This window comes from Camelina sativa, chromosome 2 (assembly GCF_030686135.1).
Source record: "Camelina sativa cultivar CO46 ecotype springtype chromosome 2, ASM3068613v1".
In the NCBI taxonomy this organism is placed as follows: Eukaryota; Viridiplantae; Streptophyta; class Magnoliopsida; order Brassicales; family Brassicaceae; genus Camelina; species Camelina sativa.
In genome coordinates this window covers 9774738-9798887 of record NC_141881.1, presented here as the reverse complement: position 1 = coordinate 9798887, position 24150 = coordinate 9774738, and the positions used below count along the sequence as shown (strand labels likewise).

Sequence of the window (24150 nt, the reverse complement as noted above, 5' to 3'; positions counted from 1 at the left end):
TATATTTCGATTTTTCATCAATAAAAATCGCAAAATTCTTGTATTGTCCCTAGATAGGCATGGTGATGTCCATACATCCGAATGAACTAAATCAAAGCAATGCTCATAAATAGTAGTTGACTTTGGAAAAATAGACTTGCAATGTTTTCCAAGGATACAAGACTCACAACTTGAGTTATCAAAAGAAACATTAGGAAACATTAGACCAAGAGCACGGGAATGTGGGTGACCTAGCCTAGCATGACACACCATATTCGAATTAACAACAAAACAAGATTTAGTAGATGTAGATAAATTTAGTGAAGTTTTCTCTAGGACATAGAGATCTCCACTCCCTTGTACTTCTCCAAGAACTTTCCCAGTCTCAATATCCTGAAATTAACACTATTAGGGCCAAAGATAGCATAACAATTTAAATCATTAGTAGCCTTTTTAACAGATAAAAGGTTTGAAGTAAAAGTAGGCATAAAGAAAGCTTTTGAGAGTTTATCAAAAAATTTCGAGTCCCCTATCCCTTTCACATGTATTTGTTCTCCATTAGCAATAATAATACTCCTTAAAGCCGGTTTTATGTTGTTAATTAGACTAGGGTTACTAATCATGTGGTGAGAAGCACCCGAGTCAACAACAAGAGACCTATTCGGTTTAGAAGCAAGAAAAGAGGTACTAGATTATTTGAGTGAGGCAATGGAACGAATAAGAGCCTCTATATCAGACTTCCTCACCACCTCACCATAGGACGCAGTCATGGCCGCCTCTTCTCCTTGCCTTGATGACCCGGCCCCTTTCTCACCTACCGCTTCCTTGGAGAGATTTGCTTTGAACTTTGCTGGTTTAAGGTGGGGGTGAAGAATCCAACATAGGTCCTTCATGTGGCCCCTCTTCTTGCAGTGGTCACACACCCAGAAGTTCCTGTCTTCCTGCTTGTACACACCCTTGTTGGCCGTGACCAGCTCCCCCTTACCGCTAAATAGATCGAGTGAGCCTTGTTCCTTTTGAACTTGGGAACACACTTCTTCAAAGCTGGGAAGCTTGTCTCCTCTAAAGATGTGCTTCATGAGATCGTTAAAGGCTAGGTTGGGCGTGAGTAGGAGACCAAAGATCTTATCTTGCTCTTTCCTCTCATTAAGAACCGTCGGATCTAGGGAACTTGGCCGTAAGGCCTCAAGTTCCGACCAAAGAGCCCTGAACTTACCAAGGTGCTTAGTAAACTCCACGTCATCTTGGCTCAGGCTGTTGATGGCTCTCTTGACTTCAAAGACTCGGGTCAAGTTCGAGACATTACCATAAACGCTTTTGAGCGTTTCCCAAAGTTCCTTGGCCGTCTCGCAATAGGAGTAGGCTTCAAGGATTAGTGTGTCGAGAGAGTTCTGGAGAACAGATAGGACAACTTGGTCTTCTTGAAACCACTTGGCCTTCCTCTCGCTCTCTTCTTCTACTTCCACATCGGAAGCGCTTTCATCTTCTCCTTTGAGGTTTTGCTTTGGAACATTGTCGGTTTCGACATGACTCCAAAGGCCTCGACCTCCAAGGGCGGTTCTTGTAGTTCTCGTCCACAGCAAGTAGTTTGTTCCCTTGAGAACAATCGGTGTGACAATCGGCTTAGTGTTTTCCATGGTTTGAATGCTATGGACCATTGGATAAAATGTTTACCCGGAGAATAAAAGAAACAAGACTAGCAAGAATGAAGAATCGAGTGAGAAGATTTGAAGATTTGTAGAATAGAGGAGTTAGATTGTCAAGAACAACAACCTAGCTCTGATACCATGTTAGAATTAGCGGAAGACTTTGAGAGTTTGATAGATTAAAGTTAGAATAGAGAGAAATTGAGTAAGAGCAAAGAGAATGAGAAGTATTGAAAAGATTCCACTAGAATCGAATACAACTAATGTAGTCTTACAACCCATAAATAGACAATAGAAGTAGGGCAACTTTCTTAAGATCAAAATAGAAACAACCGATATTGACATTAGGAGAGAGGTGTATGCGACCGAGGTGATAGTGACATATCTGTTTGCCTTAGAAGACATGTGACTTCTTCCTCTTCTCACTCCAACGGCTAGAATAGATTATTCTAGAACTCTTGGATGGGCCGAGCACACACATACATTCCTCTTGTCCCAATATTCGGCCCGTGTGATTCTAAGTTCGGTCCGGTGTCCGTATGGTACGGATGGTACGGTCACCTTGATCAATAGAACTTAGAAGCACAAAGGAAGCACACCTCGAAAACCCTAGGTTTTAATAGTATTTATAGGGTTTTGTCTTGGATTAGGGTTTGTAAGGTTAAAAACGTCTTTTCTTCTTGAGTGCAGGACAAGGGGCGGCGAAATAGGCTTCTGGACCATGGAGGAAGCTTGGACTGGGCCGCCGTGATGGTCGGTGGTCAGGCCTTCTGTAAAAGCCCATCGGCTGGTCGGTTCTTCTTACGTCGGTTTATAACACGTTCTGATAAATCGGGCATATCTTCCGGATGGCTGGATGGATTCACTTGATTACACTTCCAGGAGAAAGATGACTCTTTCAGATTTCCATAAACACCAAGCACGTCAAAATGTGAGTTCAGGAAGGTCTTCAAAAGTGGCCCGTGCTGCAGAGATCTGAAACTTTCCTAAAACGTATTTTTCTTGTCTTTTGGTCCAAATTGCCATAAAACCTGTAAAACCTTGTTGGAACCTGAAATACTTGATAATAGACCTTTTATACTTGAAATCCTATCAAACTCTTCCTAAATGCATATGAAAGTTATTGCTAATATGAGTAAAATAACGATGTTATCACATACAACCATTTGGATTGATAACACTTTTTACTATAACTGCATAGAGAATTGATACCCTGAGTGAAAATTCTGTTATCACTAATCAGGGTTTCCTTCCCTTACTATATATACCTCTTGTACCTACAGCCGCCCACTAAGTCAGAAAATATCTTAGTAGTCCTAGTGAGTCATCATAAAAACCTTGTTATTTTCCTTTTTGAGTATATTTACTTTATTGCATCATCTTCTACTTTTCTTATACTTTTCTTTTACCCAGATTTTCAGTGTCTTGTAACCTACATAACTTTGAATCTTTTGATCTTGCTTCTTTGTATTAAGTTGTAGATCTCTTCATCATCTATCTATCTATGCTTATTTGATCATTTTCTAGGTTTGTTTTCTTCATGATTATGTGTAGATCTGAGTAGTGAACTAGAATCTTAGAGATTAGTTAGGCTGGTAAAGAGTTATGATTATCTAGACTTTTCAAGCTTGTTTGTTTATACATCTCTTCCATATTAGGGGTTCTCTATGCTGTCTTTGTTCTGAGAAGTTAAGTATAGATCTCAGGTTTCCTTCCTTTCAAAAGATGTTTAGGATGCTAGAATAGACTAATACTGGAGATTATTGTTCCTAGCCTAAGAGATTAATTGTCTAGGGTGGTTTTTGACAAATAATGATATGGGTCTTTAATGCCTGTTTATTCATGTCTTAGCTAGTGAGAACTAGGTTTAAGAGTGCTTAAACCTGATTACTATTGCCATGAGAGTGGATTAGTAAGTATTAGAGGTCATTGTCTAGAGATATCTCTTATTGATTGAGTTTTGTTGATCAGTCTAGGTAGTTATAGCTTAATACGAGCCCGTGAATCCCATCTCTAGGACCTGTTTTATATATTGATTGTATGTCTTATTGCTCATATCTGCTTCATGTCTTGTTATTTTGCATTTCGGGTTGTTTCATAGTCTATGTTCTTCGTTTTAGCACCACTCGACCACACTTTTACTGAGCTCGGTCGAGTGCTTGATCGAGCACCGTCTCGTCTGTTTAGTTTATCTATATATACATTTTGAAGTACATTTTGTGTTATCTATATTAACATTTTTGAAGTACATTTTGTGTTCTACCCTTTAAGTTATACTTATTTACAAAGTTAATCCCTATCAAAATTACACAAAATAATAATTAAAACATGGCAATTAAAAATCGAGTACTCAAAATATGTCTATAAAATAGTTACACCAATTTGATTCCTAAAATATCTCTTCAAAATTAATTTCTATTTTCCTAAATCAATTTTGTTTATGCTTATATAATCTTTACATTTAACATCATATTCCTAAATTGATATCTTGAATCGGGTATTATCCTTATAATATCTCCACTTCATTTCTATTTTCATTTATCAATTATAATCTTCATTTCTTATATAATCTTTACTTTCTGTTTATGCTTATTTATCAAGCATTGCTTAACTTATAAATAATTTAAAATCTTATTATATAACCTTGGGTTTTGAAAGTTAGCCATTAACAAGATTTTGACATTTGTCAAGTTATCAATCTCAGATTTTGACATGTGTAAAAGTTAATATTTAATAGGAGAAATTTGATTACAACAAAAATAAAATATTTTGTTTTAAAAAATATTAATAATGTGAAAAGATAATTATAAAAATTACAGAATTTATAAAAAATACAAAGTTTTTTTAAATAACTATAAGGAGATTATATATATATATATTTCATAAAATTCAAAATTATAATATTATTTACTTATTTTTAAGTTTAAGTTATTAATTCTACAAAAAATAGAAAAGAGATTTAGGAAAATATACAGTTAATTATTAATTCTAAATTTTGTAAGTACTCACTTCTATATAAACATAGATCGTCTTATATTTAGATAATTTATTCAAAAACACTGCTATCAACTTTGTTTAATTAGGCAGTTTTTTAAAACCAAAATTTTCTCTTATTTTCATGTATTATAAACCAAAATTTTCTCTTATTTTCATGTATTATAAAATCAAAATTTTCTCTTATTTAAACCAAAATTTTCTCTTATTTGAATTATTTGGGATTCATGTATTATCATTGAGAGTGGACATGGGCTCACTAAGCAAGGTGGCGGTTGAGGCGTTACAGAGACAGAGGCTACATCATGGTGTGTCAAAGACCCTTCCACGAATACATTGGGAAATTTAACATTAGTTACTATCAAAAAATGTGTGACGTTAGAAAAAGGTTTTTACTTTTATTGTTTGTCAGAGGCTAGGAGCAAGCCATTTTGAGATAGCAAAAAGACTTAAACATGTTCTCTCCACACAGGAGGAGGACAGAGCCAAGGTTCTCTCTATGGTGGAGAAGGTTGGACACAAGGTTATCTCCCGAGGGGAGGAGGTGGAGGAGGTTGGACGCAAAGTTATCTTCCTAAGGGAGTAAGGCGAAGCCAAGGTTCTCTCCATAATGGAGGAGGTTGGACACAAGGTTCTCTCGATAAGAGATGAGGGTGGAGCCGAGGTTCTCTCCATTGTGGTCATACATTATTGTGATGATACATAATTGATTAGTATATTATGTAATATATTTTTTATTCAAAATATTTTTTGAGCCAACAATTTTAATAATAAAAAAACTATGCAAAAGTGAAAGTAAAATAGTTGGCTTAATATGTTCATATAGACATTTTCTAGATGGTGATAAAGAATATATTTGTAACATAGAGTATATTTAGATGTAAAAAAATACACTTTTAATAGTAACATACATAAAATATTTGTAAATCGATATAAATCATTGTATTATAACACAAATATTATTTATAAATAACATACAACAAATTTTAATATATTTTTCTTAAATTTAATTTAATTTATAAAATTTTGAACTTGCACATCGGACAGGTCCTCATCTAGTACCCTTTTATTTTTGGTTATTTAAATATATTATTTACATGATTGATCCTTATACATTTGCAGAAAAAAACTAAAATCAATTTATGGCAAAAACAGAATCGATTACTCTAATAATATACCTTAAAAATCGGGAATTATTTAGATTCCTAAAATATCTATACGAATTAATATAAATGAAATCAAGATATAGAACAATAAATAAATTAATGTGCTAATAATAATTACAATATCCTAATCAAATCTTCAGACTTATTAATATGTTAAGCTGCAATTGGAGATTTAATAAGAAAAGGAAACACCATATACTACACCCACATTGGTTGGTATAAAATAACTATATGAGTTTGTAACATAGATATGTATTAATATATTTTTTAATTAGCATTCTCATAATATTCACTAAATGTTGTTATCTTTTGTTTGCATTGCAGATGTCATTGGCCAAGTCATTAACATCGGGGAGATTGAGATGCCGGAAGCAAAAAACTGTCAACAAACCAACTAATAAACTCAATTTTGAATTGAGAAATGAAAAATAAGTTTTAAGTGAATAGTTAATAGTTATGTATAATTATAAGCATGCATCATTTTCTTTATTTCAGATTTATCAAAAAGAAAAAAAAATTGTCATAGTAAAGAGAGACTAGGGTGTATTAACGATACTAGGTTAGTACCCGCGCTACGCCGCAGGATTATTTCTCATTTATTTAAAAATAATATTTTGTTTTTGTTTTCTGAAAAACTAATTGTTTTCAGTTTTTTTGTTATTATTTGTTGCTGCATATTTTTATTTATTATCATCATTTTCATATCCATTAAATGTATCTTACCGAGTTAAACATTTCATTATGTAAACATTGACTACATAAAATTTTGATTGCTATGATCGATCTGCTATCGAAATAGAATTAACGCATCCCAATTATAGAATTTTATTTCTCATTTTATACCCCACCAGATCAATTCTATTTAACTTAATCCATAATTTTATATTTATACATTAATTTCATCTAATTTGTATTAAACATAGACTTTGTATCAACAATATATGTTATGAAAACTACCCTATGTTTTGTTTTCACTTTTTCTAAACTAAGTCTTTTTTTTTCATAAAAAGACAGTCCTATGTTGACGAAAAAAAAAAAGACAGTCCTATCTTCACTATTAAATTTAAATACATATATACTCTTAAAAAAATTATTTTAAAATTTTCGTGATTTTATATTAACATTTGAAAAGAAGAAAAAACATTAGGTAGTTTTCAAAAAAAATGATTGTAGATACATTTATTCAAAAACTCTCCTTATTTAAAGTTTTATTTACTCATATATTTGTAAAGAAAAGTTAGAATGAAGAATTTCAATTTTGGAATTAAAAGATAGGTTTCAATTTCATCAAGACAATTACATCAGTTGACGATCTTTATGTAGACTTCATGTAAGAAGGAGCATCTCAGAATGTGCATTAGATATTTAAAGAGGCTAATTCCTAATTGCAAATCACACGGTTGGTTTGAGACTAACCACAAAAGACAACATATAAACTTTTAGAAAACAACAACATTCAGAGATAATAGATCTAACCCTCACACTCTCACTTATGTGTCGGATAATTTATGAAAGCACTTGAAATTTGCGCTGCTGTAGAAGAAGAAGCATCATCCTCCAGAAGCCATTCCCTTGCACAAATCAGAACCTCCACTATCCCGGGCCTCATCGGCGTCTTGTACTTTTCCATTTCTCTTGGTATTTTAACCAAAAATCCCCAAGTGTGCTTCAAATTTATATGTGATTATTGATTTGCCATCATTGACGTCTTGTACTCATCTAACTCTTTGTTTATCTCTCAAATGCTTCTTTGAAGCGATGACGTTTAAACTTTTCAAGCTGTAGAAGCTTCCTTGAACCGATCACAACTTCAGCAAATCTACCGATGTCTCCACCGTCAAAATGAAGCAAGTGTTGGGTATGTAATTATCAAATTGGGCTTTATTCAAATGGGCTTTATTACCAAGTTTGGTGTTGTCGTAAATTTTGTTTCGACAAAAGTCTTTCTTCTTAAAAGGAGAAGTCAAGATCGACGGTTTTGCTCTTTGTTGGTTGTAACGGGCAGAAAGATCAGAGACGGCTGAAATCTCTGATAGGAGGTTAGATTTTGTGCATATAAAAATAAGAGTCCAGCCTTTAATTTCATAATGGAAAAGAACTTCTTCTCTTTTCTACTTCTTCGTCTCCTCCTTCTTCTTCTTCTTTTAATTTCTGATTTTGAGTTTGAGAGTTTCATCTCTTTTGAATTGAGTGCACAGTTCAACTGAGAGCAGAGTAAATCCTGGAGTGAGCCGTCTTGGTTATCTTGCACTGGGATTAGGCGGTTTTTTGCTCAAGTTTAGTAGATTCTCTACGGCTATGCAACTTAAGCTTCTTTGTTATTTCTTGTTTTTTCTGAGTCTGAGTCTGTTCTGATTCCAACCGCAAGTCTCTGATTTGTCTAATTAAATGATGGATTCCTTTGAGTTTGATATACTCTCCTTTTTATTATTTATCAAAGATTTTCTGAGCTCGATTCTGTGTACTCATCGACAATCTCATACACCTAAGTCTTTGAGTGCCTTATTTTAGTTATATACATCTCGCGTTATGCAACCCCTCTTTTCTAATTCCAACTACCATGATTCCTATGGTTAGAGTTAGAGGGAGAGAGAGAGTGAATAAAGAGAACGGCGTGGAAGAAAATAAAGCTTATGTGTATTAATCGAAATGTTTTAATTGGCTATTCATTTTAACTGATGTGTCAACACCAGCTTCAATGTTAATGCTGATTTGTCACACCAGGAATGCAACGCATCCTTCTTTTATTGTATTGATATAGCACGTAGTAGTGTACTATTGAGGCCATTCAATTCACAAAATTGTATTTACAAAGTCTATTATATAGACTGACATTATTATTTTGAATATTTTGGTTTTAGACATGAAGTATTGATGACTATGAATTTTAATCAAGGTCTATGTAAAAATAGAGTACAATGTTTTATTGATCATATCACTTAGACTTATTTGACGAGTCTACACTTTTTAAAATTTGTTTAACTATTAGAAAAGTGTTATGAAAAATAGATGGATGCCCATTATAAGGTCCATCTTCTAGAAGTCTCTAGAATTACTTGTAAACTAGGTTTACTTTGTCATCAAGCGAAACCCTCTCTTTGTACTCCTATATAAAGGACCTTTCATTCATTGGAATAAGACACTAATATCTTCCTCCTCTTTTCTATCTATAACATGTTATCAGCACGCTCTTTGAAGCTAAAAGTCATGTCAAAACTCACTAGTCTTGAATTTGGAGCTCTTGACATCAGTGGAGACAACTACTTGGCATGGGCACTAGATGCTGAAATTCATCTAGATTCAAAAGATCTCCTTGACACCATCAAAGAAGGAAATCAAACTGAAAGCAAGGACAAGTCCAAAACTATGATTTTCCTTCGTCATCACCTCCATGAGGATCTCAAGAATGAATACTTGAGTGTGAAAGACCCACAAATCCTTTGGAATGATCTAAAGGAAAGGTATGATCATCAAAAAACTGTGATTTTGCCTAAGGCTCGCTATGATTGGACTCACCTGAGATTACAAGACATTAAGTCTATAAGTGAGTACAACTCAGCTTTGTTCAAAATAACTTCCAAGTTGGAATTATGTGGAGAGAAAGTCACGAATGCAGACAAGTTGGAGAAGACATTCTCCACTTTTCATGCTAATAACATTGTCCTGCAGACACAATACCGTGAGAAGGGTTTCGTGAAGTATTCCCAACTTATATCTTGTCTCCTTGTAGCTGAGAAACAAAACGAGCTGTTGTTGAAAAATCATGGACTACGCCCATCTGGTTCTGCTCCATTCCCTGAAGCGAATGTGACATCCTATGATAAGACCAATAATAATGGTCAAGGTCGTGGCCGTGGTCGTGGACGTGGATACGGTCGAGGCCGTGGTGGTGGGGTTCAGTTTAAGAACCAGTCTCACAAGAAGTAGGAAAAGACCATTGGTCTCGTACATGTCGTACCCCAAAACATCTTGTTGAGCTCTACCAACAATCAATGAAGGAAAAGGGAAAGAAAGTGGAGACAAATATGGTGTTTGAAGATTGAGAAGATGATTTTGACTTTGGTGATCTCGCTCACCTAGACATTCCAGATCTCTTCCCTCCTGAAGAAGAGAAAAACTGATCGAGCTAGAAGAGCTAGATTTATTCAACCTTTTCTCTTATTTAATTGTTTTTGGCTTTTAGTTATTTGGATTTCAGATTTTATTTTATTTTATTCTATGCATTTATGTATTTTATTGTTTTTGGCATTTATGTATTCCATGGTTAAAGTTGATTTATAAAGATATTTATTTATTTATGAATTTCTATTATATTTTTTAATTACGTAATACTTATATGAGAATTTATTTTTGTTTACTTATTTGAAGAACAATGAATGGTGGAGATTTATGCTTGGCCGACAGTGCAACTAGTCATACAATTTTAAAAAATAGGAGTTATTTCTCCTCTTTAACAATGAAAGAAGCAAGTGTAAGTACCGTAACTAGTAGTGCAAAGATGATTGAATGCTCTGGAAGAGCTAATATATCATTGCCTATGGGAACAAAATTAGAAATTGTTGATGCATTATACTCCCCTAAGTCTCATAGAAACTTATTAAGTTTTAAAGATATCCGCAGAAATGGATACCATATTGAGACAATGAGCAAAGGTATCACTGAATACCTTCAAATCACAAATAATACCCAAGGCTCTAAAATTATTGTGGAAAGACTGCCTGCATTTTCCACTGGGCGTTACTATACAACAATTAATACAATTGAAGCAAATGCTATAGTTTAACTTTAAAAGTTTGGCATGACCGGTTAGGTCACCCCGGCATAACAATGATGCAAAAGATAATAACAAATTCATGTGGTCATTCATTAAAGAACCCGAAGATTCTTCCTAATGATTTTTCATGTGTTGCTTGTTCACAAGGCAAGTTGATTATATGACCTTCGCCAGCAAAGATAAATTCAGAACAAATTAATTTTCTGGAACGCATACAAGGAGATATATGTGGGCCTATTCACCCATCATGTGGAACCTTTAGTTATTTTATGGTCTTAGTTGACGCATCTAGTCGATGGTCACATGTATCCTTGTTATCAACTCGAAACCTAGCATTTGCAAGATTACTTGCCCAGTTGGTTAGACTACGAGCACACTTTCCAGATTTTCCTTTGAAGAAAATCCATCTTGATAATGTTGGTGAATTCACATCTCAAGCTTTTAATGAATATTGCATGTCTATATGGATAAGTGTTGAACATCCTGTAGCACATGTTCACACACAGAATGGCTTAGCAGAATCACTAATCAAGCGCCTTCAGCTGATTGCTAGACCATGACTAATGAAATCAAAACTCCCTATATCTGCTTAGGGACATGCTATATTACATGCGGCAGAACTGATTCGTATCAGACCAACAAGTCATCATAAGTTCTCCCCATCACAATTAATTCTGGGTCAGGAACCAATTTTTTTTTTTTTTGCAATAAAAATATATCTCTCTTGAAATCCCAAATTGGCATTTCTAAAGTAAGTTTTTGTGTATCAAAATTAGTTTACATCAAACTTTAAATTACTTCCAAAAATATACTTAAAATAAATATGAAATTAATTGTTATTCCATAATTATAATATTTTAAAGCAAAGAAATAAAATATTCTAAATATTTTAATTTGCTAAAATAAATTTAAATGCTCTGGAGTCATGTGATGGAGCGGGTTAGAATTTATACAAATATTATTTTATAGTTTTTATGGATTGTCTATTACTAAAGCACACAAAATATTTTAATTTTATATAACAATCAATATACAATTGTACAATCTTAAACACTAAACAGAACAAACAAAATTAATATATATATATATATATAACTTAAAAATTAAATATGTTAATTATAAAAAAGTTGTTCCGCGGTGTACTGCGTGTTAAAATCTAGTGTTTTGCATTTCTCTAGTTTAATTTCCTTGCACCTGTTTAGTATTTGCTTCTGTGTAAGTGTAGTATCTGCATTGCATCTTAGCTCTTATTGCATCTAGTACTGTTTAAGTTGTTGGTTCATTGCATTTACATTTCTGTTATTAGTATTGTTAGAACCAAAACCACTTTCCTATCTGGCTTAACTTGGATAAGTGTTCATATCTTGAGTGTTTGTATATCACCATTTATGGATTGACATCTCTTATACTATAACATCATAAGGGTATTGAAACACCTTACATCCCATTGAGCATCTTAGCCTAAGTCGGTTTGTTTGTTATCATCCATTCATTCATAGGTTAAGATAGAAAGACTCATGTTTAAATTGGCACCGTTGCCATTAGGGTGTTGATTTGTTCCATTCAAGATTTACATAAGTTCATGATTAAGTTCTATTGTTTACTGATCGCTATTGATTAGCTTCTTCATCTGCTTGGTTGTTTTGAGTTTCAGGTACATACTCAACTTCGCACTCAACCGTCTGCACAATCGAGCGTCTGATTGAGCTTCAGCCCAAAACTTAGCTTGTTTCCTTGTCTCAGTTGATCGACCTTCAGCTCGAGCTAGAACTCGACCATGTGTTCAACCGAGCGTCTGATCGACTTGATGCATGCTAACTAGATCTAAGGGAAACCACAACCTCCAGAGGTATATTGATCACATCAACCTTTTGCCTAGGGATCTTAGGCAACAAAAAAACAAGAATACTTCAAGAACAAGAGGAGAAGTTCCTCATGGATCCTCCTGCCAAGAAACATAGGAGCTGGAGATGCTCTTAACACTCACAATCAGAGAGCAGAGATAGTTCCACCAGCTGTAGCTAATAACAACTTTGAGATCAAGAGTGGTCTCATATCAATGATCCAGAGTAACAAATTTCATGGCCTACCTATGAGAGACCCTTTGGATAACTTGGATGAATTTGATAGACTCTGCAGTCTCACAAAGATTAATGGAGTTAGTGAAGATGGCTTCAAACTCAAGTTGTTCCCATTCTCTCTAAGAGGCAAAGCTCATCTTTGGGAGAAGAACCTACCTACAGGTCAGATCACTACTTGAGATGGTTGTAAGAAAGCTTTTCTGGCCAAGTTCTTCTCAAATGCAAGAACAGCTCGCCTGCGCAATGAAATCTTAGGATTTGCCCAAATGAACAATGAGGCCTTTTGTGAAGCTTGGGAGATATTCAAGAGCTATCAGAGCCAATGTCCACACAATAGATTCAGCAATGAATCCTTGCTCAGCACTCTCCACAAAGGAGTTTTACCCAAGATTAGAATGTTGCTAGATATTGCTTCCAATGGTAACTTCCTAAACAAAAATGTGGAAGAGGATTGGAAACTTGTTGAGAATTTGGCTCAGTCTGATGGAAATTATAATGAATACTATGATAGAACTGTGAGGGTTGTTGAATCAGGTCAACATAAGAAGTATAAGAAGAATCTTAAAGTTGTGCATTTAAAACTGGATAGGATGAACATGAAAATATTTTAAAATGATTTTACAACTGTCGTATCGATTCTCGTTGATGACATTTCCTCTCTCATGTTTTCATCTCATAAAGTTGGACAAAATGAGATGGATATGATTTGGTTTTATTCCACAGTCTCATATACAAGTTATTAAACTTGATATATATCACCAAGATTAATGTGTTTTGAGTTTATTCTGTGTATAATGTGTACAATTTTTTGAACAATATCACTATAATTAATGTATTTTCAGTTTTTATAAAAATGTAAACTGTATCACTATATCACATTTTTCTATATCTCCTTAAAATCAAAAGTATAATATTTTCTATCTTTGATTAAAATAAAATTGTTTGACTTCACTTTCAACACTTAAAGGTAAAAGTTCATAAATAGCACCAAAATAATTTTTTGTTTTCAAACCAAAGCTTAAATAAGATTTTGAAATCTATACTAGTATTTTTGCAGCAGTTTTTGCTCAAAAATACTTTTTGGAAAGTTTTAACATTTAATGCATTTGACATTAATATTAGTTACCAAAAATTTTAAAATTAATTATAGGTAAGATTAAAAAAATAAGGAAATCTTTCTACCTCATTCAAACATAAATATATGATTCCTTTTCATTTTTATTTGAATTTATATTTAAATTATCTTGAATTATTCTATAATGCATTTAATTAATAAAAATTGTGATTTTTTTTACTGCATATGATGTAATACAAATTTTTTAAAATAAACATATATTACTCAATAGATGAATAAAAAATACAGGTACAATGTCCCATATCGCCTAAAAAAATTAGGCGATAGTTCATAATCATACAATAAAAGAGACCAAAATGATTCATAATACAATTGGGTAGAAATCTTGATTTATCATGCATTCAAACTTAAAAAACTTTAATTTAGTTTATTCCGGTTCTTTATTTTAAAGATTTTTCAAAAGTTAAATATTATAAATATAAAAATATTTCTATTTTATTATAGTATTTATATTTTTTAGAAAGTTAACTTTATAAAATGTTAAAAATATTAATAATATTTAAACGTTTATGAAGTTTCAAATATTATAAATATTTAAACTTTATAAGAAATTTAAATATTATAAATATTTCAACTTTTTAAAAAAGTTAGAAAACTTTTAAAATATTAATAATATATTTAAAATTTTTCGAAACTTCAAATATGAGAAATACTCCACCATTTTAAGAATTACAAATATTATAAATATTTAAACTTTATAAGAAACGCCAATTTTATAAAATATAAATGGTTACAACCTTAATAAATAACATATCAACTCAATCTAATATTTATAATACAAAAAAAATATTAAAAATTAAGATTATATATTGCGAGTTAAAATATCTCGGGACGGAATTATATACCGGGACGGGTTTTGTCGATATTTATATAAATTTCAAAAAATCATTAATTTGGTGTTAAACGGGTAAAACATCATTTCATTATTTTGTTAACACTATCGGTATTCGAGAATAGACAAATCTAATTAAATTAATTAATAAATATTATATAAAATATAAATTATATTGCAGTGTTTTATGGTTTAAACTTTAAACCATAAAATTAACAATTATTATATAATTATAACATATTTAACTAACAAATACAATTTATAATTTAAATGTTTTAGTTATAAATAATTTGTCCCGCGGTACACCGCGGGTCCTAATCTAAGATTAGTATGATGATAATTTTGGACAGCCAAAACTTAAATTTGGTATTTTGATAACTGCCTTTAAAACAGTATATCAATTTTTAAAAAAATATTTGTACATAGTATATGATTACACAATAAAAATTGTACATGAAACATATGACTCAACATAAACGATACATTTAGCATCTGTCAAATGGTTGACCAACACCATTTCGATATATATTGATTTTGACTAAAACTTGATAGTTTATATAATTAATTTAAATTGAATTCTACTTATAAAAATTTGGTATATAGTTAAAACACAATGATAACAATATAGGTTGAAATAGGCCATTTAAGCCACATAATCATTACCCACATGATCAAATGCTCAGCTCGATTTGTGCATGTGGTACGGGTGCATGTGCACATAATCCATTTCATTTTGGGCAATTATTACAAATAGCACCTAAATAAATTTTTGTTTTCAAATTTACTACATCTTTTTTAAAGTTTCAAAATAGCATTATATTTTACAAGTAAACTTTCAAAATTAAATTTTAAATTCTAAAGATTATACTTTTACCCTTTTCAAACTATATCCTAAATGTAATAAAAAGAATTCAAACCTAAAAAAACATATCCTAAAAGTTAGTTTAAAATATTATAATGTGTTAATAGTACTATTTCGGAAGATTATGGAGTATGTGTTATAATTATCTATAAAATTTGTTTAAGTGTTATTTTTAAGGTATGATAAGATATTTTTTACATCATTATAACTTTTGACATCATTATATAATTTTTTATATTAATATTAGGGTTCCAAATATTTTTTTTCCTAAAAACATAGAGATAAGACCCAGTTTTTTTTTAATCTCAGGATCCAAAAATTATTAAACTGGGTATAATAACTTTTTTAGTGTATATATATAGAGCAATACTTGGTTTCACTTCTAGGGGTGAATCTGTTCACCCTTTTTGTTTTAATCAATAAAAATGCACCATGTCATATTATATTAAATAAAAATTTAATAAATTAAAAATTAAAACGAAAATCATTAACAAAAATATTAATATTGTTGAACCCAAATCAACATATAATCTTGTTTAGTTATACAATTTAAACTCTATTTCTCCTTTGTAAATCATAACCCACATATAAATTTGTTTAATATTAAAAAATTTAGTTGACAAAAAAAAAAAAAAATTAAAACATAATTCTCATATAAATCCAAGTGGATATAAAATCTTGTTTAATTGTGAAATATAAATTATAATCACTTTTTATAAACTCAAACCGACTCATAAATTCGTTTAATTGTAAACATTAATTATTACTTATAAATCCGAACCGACATATAATTTTGCTTAATTATAAAATCTAAATTCTAAATTCTCATAAATCCAAACCGACATATAATTTTTTTTAATTGAAATCAAATCCTCTTAAACTGATAGTTAAGCTCATTTAATAAAAGTTTATAGATTTTGTTTTCTTGATTGTTCTTTATTATTATTTTTTATCATTATATTTTGATGTCTTTGTAAACCACTGTCTCATGTACTGTACTGTACTATGATTCCAAAAAAACCGAGAATTTACAGATTCGACTCGTGCGAGGCCCAGAAAGAGGCCGACATAAGACGTCGAGATTTCCATCCCAAGACGAGGCCGTTTCGGCCCAATTCTTCCACACTATACCCATCGTTAAACAAGCTCAAAAGGAGCTTTGCTTGACAACGGTTGGCGAAGCTCACTTCCATGGCTTCAAACCCATTAGTCTCTAACCACTGTGGCCACGAAGCAAAGCTTTCGACTTCTGAATCATCAGCAGTGATACGCGTCAACCAATTAGCAACCCACGGACCGATAAATACACGCTCCACAAAGCCCCGTGCCGGGTTAGTGATTGAGAGGCCTGCCTCTAGAGAGTCGAAGATGGCTGAGAACTGATGTAGCAAGTCCATAAAACGATATAGGAAACATTGGTTTCCCATGAGGCCAACTTCCACGTGAACGAGAGTGACAAGTTTCGGGTTTAGAGTTCTAGCTTCCAATAAAAAGGAAATTACGGAATTCGGAGTTTTGTGGCTAAACCGAGGGAGATGCAACATACAATTGATCACCACTGCTTCTCCTCTTACAAGCTTCAGAGACGAAGATTTGAATGCATCGTTTTCCAGTTTACAATGGTGGAATGAAAACGGTTGGCCAATAGACTCGGCGAACGCGGTTAGACGCCGTCCAGCTTCTTGGACTGCACAAACAGATTTTTTACCATTGGTGGCTCTTGACAAAGCCGTGATCCTTAGATGTTGGGCTGATGTGCCTGTGTTTCTCGACAGCAAGGCCTGCATCAATGAAGGCCACTGAATACCTTCAGCGATATCATAATCCACGATATGGATTCGACGTTCATACTTCACAGATTCAAGAATAGCCTGTGTGGTGGTGAGGTAACCAAAGTTGACGTATGGAGACATGTTCTGCAGCATTTGGAACGCTGAGATCACATCTGCCTGATCATAAACATCACCGCGATGCTGGTTGGGTCGCAGAACGTTGTCTCGTTCAAGCAACTTTGAAAGGCCGTCGGTGAAGTGAGCAGCTAATCTCTCCATGTTCGTTCGGTCACCGGGAGAAACCAAGTCCTTAAGCCTTGCAAGTATAACCCGAGTTAGCTCCCGAGACTTATTCGCTCCAGTTGATGCCTCCGCAGCAGCCACCAGTAAATGAACCAACCTCAAGCCCTTTGATTCATCTAGCTTAGGCTCCTCTACAATAACCCCATCAGTCACGGACAAGCCCGTGGACGCAGAGTTACAAATTCCCTCCTGGCCATGAAGCATTGGAGCAGATTCAGTTTCCATCAAAACTCCTTCATCACCCATGATGGATTCAATGACATCACGGAAGTCACAACCCCAATCAACGTCAAGATCATTCAGGCTATAACCACAAGAGGAGGTGCTTGCGGCTTCGGCAGGTGTGTTCGTTTTGGTAGAGAAGAAGAGGTCCAGGAAGTCCTCGTAAGGATAATTCATGGTCATGCAGGTACAAATGAAGAAACGAGCAATGCAGAATTATATAGATACTGTAGTACGACCCAAGAGAATATTTTTTAAAGTAAATCATTTTAAGTCAAATCTAAAGTACATGGTCCCCTTTCAGGGAGGTCGAACAACCTGTGGTCCTTGTAACAAGTAGCAGGACCACTGTTATCAGGAAAATAAAGAAAAAAAGTGAGAATTGTTAGTCCAACTATATTAATCCATGGTTATATGCACCACTACGATCAATTGGGAAATTAAACAAAACAAGTGAGAATTGTTAGTCCAATCATACTGATCAGTTTTTAAAATTATAAAATCGGCGTCCAGTCTAACCTAGCTAGTGACAATTTAAAATAAAATAGAAGTGCACGGACTATATATTTTTCATATGAAAATGCATATAGCCAGCTTTGCTGAGTAGAGAACCTAAGCGCCAAACAGAAAAAGACAAGACATTATTGAGATTTGGTTTACATCTAATCAAATCAATCAAGAGGCATCACATAAAAAACTAATTAATAATAAACTCCGAAATCGTTCTAACAATCTTCAGACCACTTCGATTAGTCTCTTAACACAATTATAGGCTAAGCAAACAGCAGAACCTTATCTCCCTCACCTCTATAACAGGTTTTGGTTTGGAAAAAAAGTGACAGAAGCAGTGACGCAATTTTAGTAGTTTACAAGTTGTTTTCCAGCTAAAATCATGTGGTCACTCACACTCACAATTCTACCTTGAATGCAATTTCACAGAAATATACGATCAGACCATATCATATTTTAAGAGAACCAAATCCTACATTCTCCAATAATCCAATTAAACTAAATACATGCTTGCTCAGTTGCTCTTTCATAAATGTCAAAAAATTATATATTTATATCGTCGTATGATTCAAGATACATCTAGACTCAAATAACATAGTTGTGGATCCCATTTGCAAAGATTTAATAATAGAACCCAAAAGGTTGGTTTGTACCTTGGTAGAGTATTAAATTGATATTGGTTAATGGTCATAAGTCCTAACTGTCACGCAGAGGGTAATCAACTAATCCTTTCTGGTTAATTGTGGCGTGAACCGTTCTGGCAGATGCCACTGCAGAGTCTCCTCGTTTAACAATTTTCTCGAGTTCTTCCACCTTCTCTGACAACAATCTAGCATTCGAGGTGGTGGCATGGACCAACTTGTTTGCGGTTTCTAAGGCAGTGCAAAGCTGAAAATGAAAGGAAGTAAGTAAAGGATTTATTAACATATAAGTTTCTTGACAAGCTATGGAAACATTTCATTTGCATTTGTCTCTTATAATCTGCAGAGCCTCACTGATCATTTCTTGAGAACCTCATAACATATATGCTTCAGATACTGGCATAACTGATCATTTAGTCATGTCCTACCAATGTGAAAGACAAAGACTTCCATACATGAGCCAATCACATCAAAACCTCAACATACCAATCATGTCCTCTTATTGACGTTTTTCACATAATATTTATAAACTCTGTAGCATGGAAATGCCAACCTGATAGGAAAAAAAATAATATAGTTGTCAAATCAAAAAGCTTTCAAATTACCTCCAATGTTAGGGAGGTCCATGAGTGATCAGAACCACCAAACGCATCATTTAGTTTATCATAGTTTTCCTGAAACAAAACAACTGCTTTTGTTATAATCCCGGTACATAGACTAGGCAAATACTATGCTAATCACAGAACCAATGTTGATAAGAACAACACAACCAACCCGGTGTACATCATTTATATGGGGATTAAGGATGATTTAACTCTTCCAAAATCATATTTCAACCATCCTCTAATGAGAGATCCAATACACACAGATTTCAAAACCACCTTGATTCAGACACATAGCGTTCCACACAAATCAAACAGGAGGATGCATAAAATTTGAACAAACAATGAAGGAACAATGATAGAGAATCAATAAAAGTGAAGGCAAAATTTTGGATCAGAAGAGGGACCTGAAAGAGTCGGGATAGATCCAACGGTTCAGAGAAGGTATCAACGGAGTCTGGTTTTGAAGAAATTTCAGGAGTTGAAACGTTTTCCGGTGAGTAGGAAGTTTCTTCGCCGAGATCGGCGAGAAGATCGTCGATTGACAGCAACGGACCTCCGACTCCTCTCATCGCTCTCTTTATCTCTCAGAAGTCAGAAACTGAGAAAATCTCACAAATTCTATAGTTTTTGTACGTTAATGGGCTTAGGCCTGGTTTGTGTTAGTGATTTGGTCGCTTCATTTAGGCGGAAAATCGGCCATTTCATACCCAACCTAAGGTCCTATGTTCAATTCCTACCCAAAGTTTGATGTTGTGCAAACTCATACATTAACTAATAAAAATTTCAAATTCACAATCCAAACTTGTAAAATTGTGTCAATCTATACTTAAGTCGTCATGGTGTTAGAAATCCGTTAGCAGTTGCTTATGTGGATACCACGTGCTTAACGATTTCATTTTATTAGACATCGTTTAGCTCTTCTTCTCTTCTTCAGCCTCTCAAAACAAAGAAATCGATTTGGGGATTTTATAAAATTTAGGTTTTTTAAACTTATGCCCAGTTTTGTAGGTGTTGATCAAGATGTTTTTATCAGCTTCTATCCAGATTCGATTGGGTGTTTATTCCCCCTAATTTATGTATTAATCTGCAGGGGTTGGTGGAGTTTTGTAAGTGTTTATCAAGATGTTTTCATCAGCTTCAATCTGTTTAATCTGGGTTGTTCAATTTCGATTTCCTAATTGCTTGATCTTATCTTAAAATTTAGTTACTTGGATTCGTCTAGCTGCTTATGATTCCATCTTGTTCAAGACTTCGCCAATTCTCAGAAAAATGGATCTGTTGCTTATGTGAAATTTGAATTTTTTTTTATTAATTCAAAACGTGTTATCTCAAGTTGTTGAGATCTTTGATTACATTATTATACTCAGCTCAATCTTATTTATTCCAAAACCTTCAGTATTTTTTTCCAAATAAAAGACAAAACCAAAAAAGATTTATGGCCTTCGTTGAACAATTGAAGATAATATTGTCGAGAAAGAAGACCGAAGGAAAAGAAAAATGTTGAAGAAGAAGAGCTAAACGATGTCGTTTTGACAAAAAAAATTTTGTCTCTTTTGTCGCATAAAATGACGTTGTTGAGCACATGGCATCCCAAAAGCAACTGCTAACAATTTTTTAACGCCGTCACGACTTATGTATAGATTGACACAATTTTACAAGTTTGGGTTGCGAATTTGAAATTTTTATTAGTTAATGTATAAATTTGCACAACATTAGACTTTAGGTAGGAATTGAACATAAGACCTTAGGTTGGGTATGAAATAACCGATTTTCCCCATTTAGGCTAATAAACTTGTTATAGGATACTATTTGATATTTGTTGTAAAACACTTAGTGAACTCCATCGACCGGCCCGTTTACTATCCATGTATTGTGTCTAGGCCACAAAGGCCCATCGGTCCATTGTCTTAAGTCTTATGTCGGTCTAATGTAAACTCTATATATATGTAACCTCATTCATTCGTTTATCAATAAGACAAGAGATTTATTCCCTAAACTCTCTAGTTTACAACACGTTATCAGCACGATAGCCTCTAACCCTAAAACCCTAAGGCAGCCGCCGATTCATCTCTCTTCCAAAACCCTAAACCGCATTTGTTCTTCCTCTTCTTCGAGACTTATCTCTTTTGTCTCAGAGATCTCTTGGTGATTCACGAGCATCCCTTAGCTTGTGATCAAGTTCTATCCTAAACTCGATCGAGGTTATTGGTTCGCGGTTCAGGGGTGAGTTCGAGTGTGAGCGGTACAAGGAGCTGTTCGTGGGAAGCTGTTCGAGGTTCGTGGAGGATCATGAGGTATATCTGAGGTCTTTAGCTCCCAGATAAAAACCGGTCAGACCCTATTGGTGTTAAGATAAACAAAATCTGAAACCTCCTTAAAACTATATAATCGAATTTGAACCTTAAAAGCTATTGAACCTTAAAACATTCAAGTACACAACAAACAAATCTTAAGAGTTCTAATCCTATAAACTTTAAAATCGGTCACATAGGATTGTTAGATTGTTTGTGAATTGCACCAAGATATATCAAGCTTAAAATCCGATTGATTGATTAATTGTCTATGCTTGCTTGATTGATTGTTGCATAAGAACCTATAACTAAATTGTTAGATTCATTAGAAAGATATTGATCAAATTGTTCTAGGAGATTTAAAACTTGGTTGTTCATGCATCATAGCTAAAAATTGAACCTTGCATAAGAATGTTTAATCGGCTGCATGAATTCATCCTTAGGATTTCTTAAGCATAAACTTGAACATAGATTTTCTGTAAAACTTTTGGCCATATGAAACATAAAACTCGAGCATAAGCTTGTTCTAAGATTATTAGGATAACTTCCATAAATCTTAATCATTATCCTAAAATTTAAGAAACATTAACTTTGTTGTTCTAAGAGTAAATCCGATTAATATTAAAACTTTTGTTAAAATTCTATAAATTTAAAACATTGAAATCGGAATTAAAATATTGGTTAGGATATGTTCCTAATTAATTATAGTAATTATCTAAAACTCTTAAAACAATAATTACTAAATCCTAGAATGAATAGGAAAACTTAAAAAAAGGAAATCCTATCTAGTAATAAGGAAATTGTTGCATGCATTATCTATTTGCTTTTGTTATCTTGCATGCATGAATTTAAACCACGAAATTATAAGAGGCAAGGCATGTTTCGGTCTCAAATACCGCATGGCCTAAGGCATGGTTCTCAAATACCGCATGACCTATTGATTGATTGCATGGTTCGATCTCAAATATCGCGTGCTAATACTCGGTTGTCTATTTTCTGTTTATGCAGATGGCAAGCCTTAAGAGCCTAGACTATGGTATCTTGAATGCTTCTGGAAGCAAATACTTGCAATGGGCAATGGACACTAAGATCCATCTCAAGTCAAAGGACTTGTACGAATGCATGCAAGAGGACTATGAGTGTACTGACAAGCAAAAGAACAAGTGCATCCAACACATGCACCATCACATTGCTGAGAGTCTCAAGAATCAGTACCTTTTCATAGAAGATCCTCTCGCCCTTTGGACAGCGCTTAGACGCAGATACAGACACCAAAAGACTGTGCTCCTACCAAAGGCCAAGTTCGATTGGAAGAACCTAAGGATCCAGGATTACAAATCCGTGGATGAGTATAACTCTGAGCTTTTTAGGATTGTCTCACTCCTTAGGTTGTGTGGTATTGAAGTAACCGAGAAAGAGCTGCTAGAGAAGACATTGTCTACCTTCAGCCCTCATAACATAGTCCTTCAGCAACAATATCGGCAAAAAGGTTTTGCTGACTATGGGGAACTCAATGAGTGCTTACTGCTAGCTGAGCAGAACAATGAGCTGTTGCTGAGGAATAGTGCTATGAGACCTCCTGGTTTAGCCCCATTACCAGAAGCACACAAAGTTGATTGGGGAAAGAAAAGTGCTGCAGACCCTAAAGAGCTTAAGGAGCCTAAAGAGACCAACTATGTCCACAGAGAAAGACACTACAGCCATGGCCGTGGTGGCAGAGGACGTGGTGGTCGAGGAGGCCAAGCTAGCCGTGGAGGCCGTGGACGTGGTGGTAGGGGCCGTGGGTCCTTTAAACCACACACCAAGGCCAAATCGACTTGTCGCCGATGTGGTATGTCTAACCACCGGGCAAAGAACTGCATAACTCTCAAACATCTCATTGATGCATATCAAGAGGTCTTGAAGAAGAATCCAGAAGCCAACTATGTGCATCTCGATGATGAAGGAGACTTCGATCATGAGAATGATGACTCCCTAGCCTATGAGACTTCCGATTGCCTTAAGAGTGATTGAATTTCGGTTTTTATTTTGGTTTAATTCTATGCTTTTATGCTTTGATTTCTTTCTATGTTTTGGATAATTATTTTGGTTTAAATGTAAAGATTTTATTTTATACTTAATTGCCTTATTAAATCAAAACACAAAATGTTGTTTTATATAGAAATGGCTGAGGATATGAGTGAACTAGTGGTGGACAGTGGATCCAGCCACACTATACTAAAAGATAAAAGATATTTCATAAACCTCATAATGAAAAATGCCAATGTTAGCACAATTGCGGGTATAGCAAATTTGATAGAAAGCTACGGCCAGGCTCACATATTATTGCCTAATGGC

The 24150-nt window shown here is 33.9% G+C and overlaps 3 protein-coding genes, 1 non-coding gene and 1 pseudogene across 5 annotated transcripts; 2 read left to right on the top strand and 3 right to left on the bottom strand.

The window, feature by feature from the left end:
• The first annotated feature begins 8992 nt into the window (after positions 1–8992).
• On the top strand, positions 8993–9906 carry LOC147948382 (uncharacterized; annotated as a pseudogene).
• A 2967-nt stretch (positions 9907–12873) lies between these two features.
• LOC147948381 (small nucleolar RNA R71) lies at positions 12874–12980 on the bottom strand. Its single transcript, XR_015586191.1, has one exon. It is a non-coding gene; the product is annotated as a small nucleolar RNA R71 (small nucleolar RNA).
• Positions 12981–16384: 3404 nt separating this feature from the next.
• Positions 16385–17949, bottom strand: LOC104722063 (scarecrow-like protein 26). The gene has a single exon (XM_010440166.2). The coding sequence runs from the start codon at positions 17947–17949 to the stop codon at positions 16498–16500; it is 1452 nt and encodes a 483-aa protein (XP_010438468.2). The 3' UTR covers positions 16385–16497.
• Positions 16385–20315, bottom strand: LOC104722046 (uncharacterized). 2 transcript variants are annotated; one of them, XM_010440155.3, is made up of 4 exons: positions 19927–20168; positions 19523–19591; positions 18930–19164; positions 16385–18114 (listed from the first exon to the last, which is right to left on the bottom strand). In XM_010440155.3, the coding sequence occupies exons 1-3, from the start codon at positions 20089–20091 to the stop codon at positions 18973–18975; spliced, it is 426 nt and encodes a 141-aa protein (XP_010438457.1). In that variant the 5' UTR covers positions 20092–20168; the 3' UTR covers positions 16385–18114; positions 18930–18972. The 2 variants fall into 2 exon arrangements, with proteins under 2 accessions (XP_010438457.1, XP_010438450.1); XM_010440148.3 differs by lacking the exon at positions 16385–18114 and having other exon boundaries at positions 18801–19164; positions 19927–20315.
• Positions 20316–22821: 2506 nt separating this feature from the next.
• LOC147948380 (uncharacterized) lies at positions 22822–23826 on the top strand. Its single transcript, XM_087466594.1, has 3 exons — positions 22822–23114; positions 23202–23490; positions 23710–23826. Exons 1-3 carry the CDS (start codon positions 22822–22824, stop codon positions 23824–23826), a joined length of 699 nt encoding a protein of 232 aa, XP_087322720.1.
• The last annotated feature ends 324 nt before the right edge of the window (positions 23827–24150 follow it).

Coding starts and splice junctions, on each gene's coding strand:
- LOC104722063 (XM_010440166.2), bottom strand. CDS start 17,949: ATGACCATGAATTATCCTTACGAGGACTTCCTGGACCTCTTCTTCTCT.
- LOC104722046 (XM_010440148.3), bottom strand. CDS start 20,091: ATGAGAGGAGTCGGAGGTCCGTTGCTGTCAATCGACGATCTTCTCGCC. Junction 19,592..19,926: donor ATCTATCCCGACTCTTTCAG/GTCCCTCTTCTG, acceptor GTTTTGTTTCAG/GAAAACTATGATAAACTAAA. Junction 19,165..19,522: donor GGACCTCCCTAACATTGGAG/GTAATTTGAAAG, acceptor TTTCATTTTCAG/CTTTGCACTGCCTTAGAAAC.
- LOC147948380 (XM_087466594.1), top strand. CDS start 22,822: ATGGCAAGCCTTAAGAGCCTAGACTATGGTATCTTGAATGCTTCTGGA. Junction 23,115..23,201: donor GTGCTCCTACCAAAGGCCAA/GTTCGATTGGAA, acceptor CTCACTCCTTAG/GTTGTGTGGTATTGAAGTAA. Junction 23,491..23,709: donor AGCCTAAAGAGACCAACTAT/GTCCACAGAGAA, acceptor GCATATCAAGAG/GTCTTGAAGAAGAATCCAGA.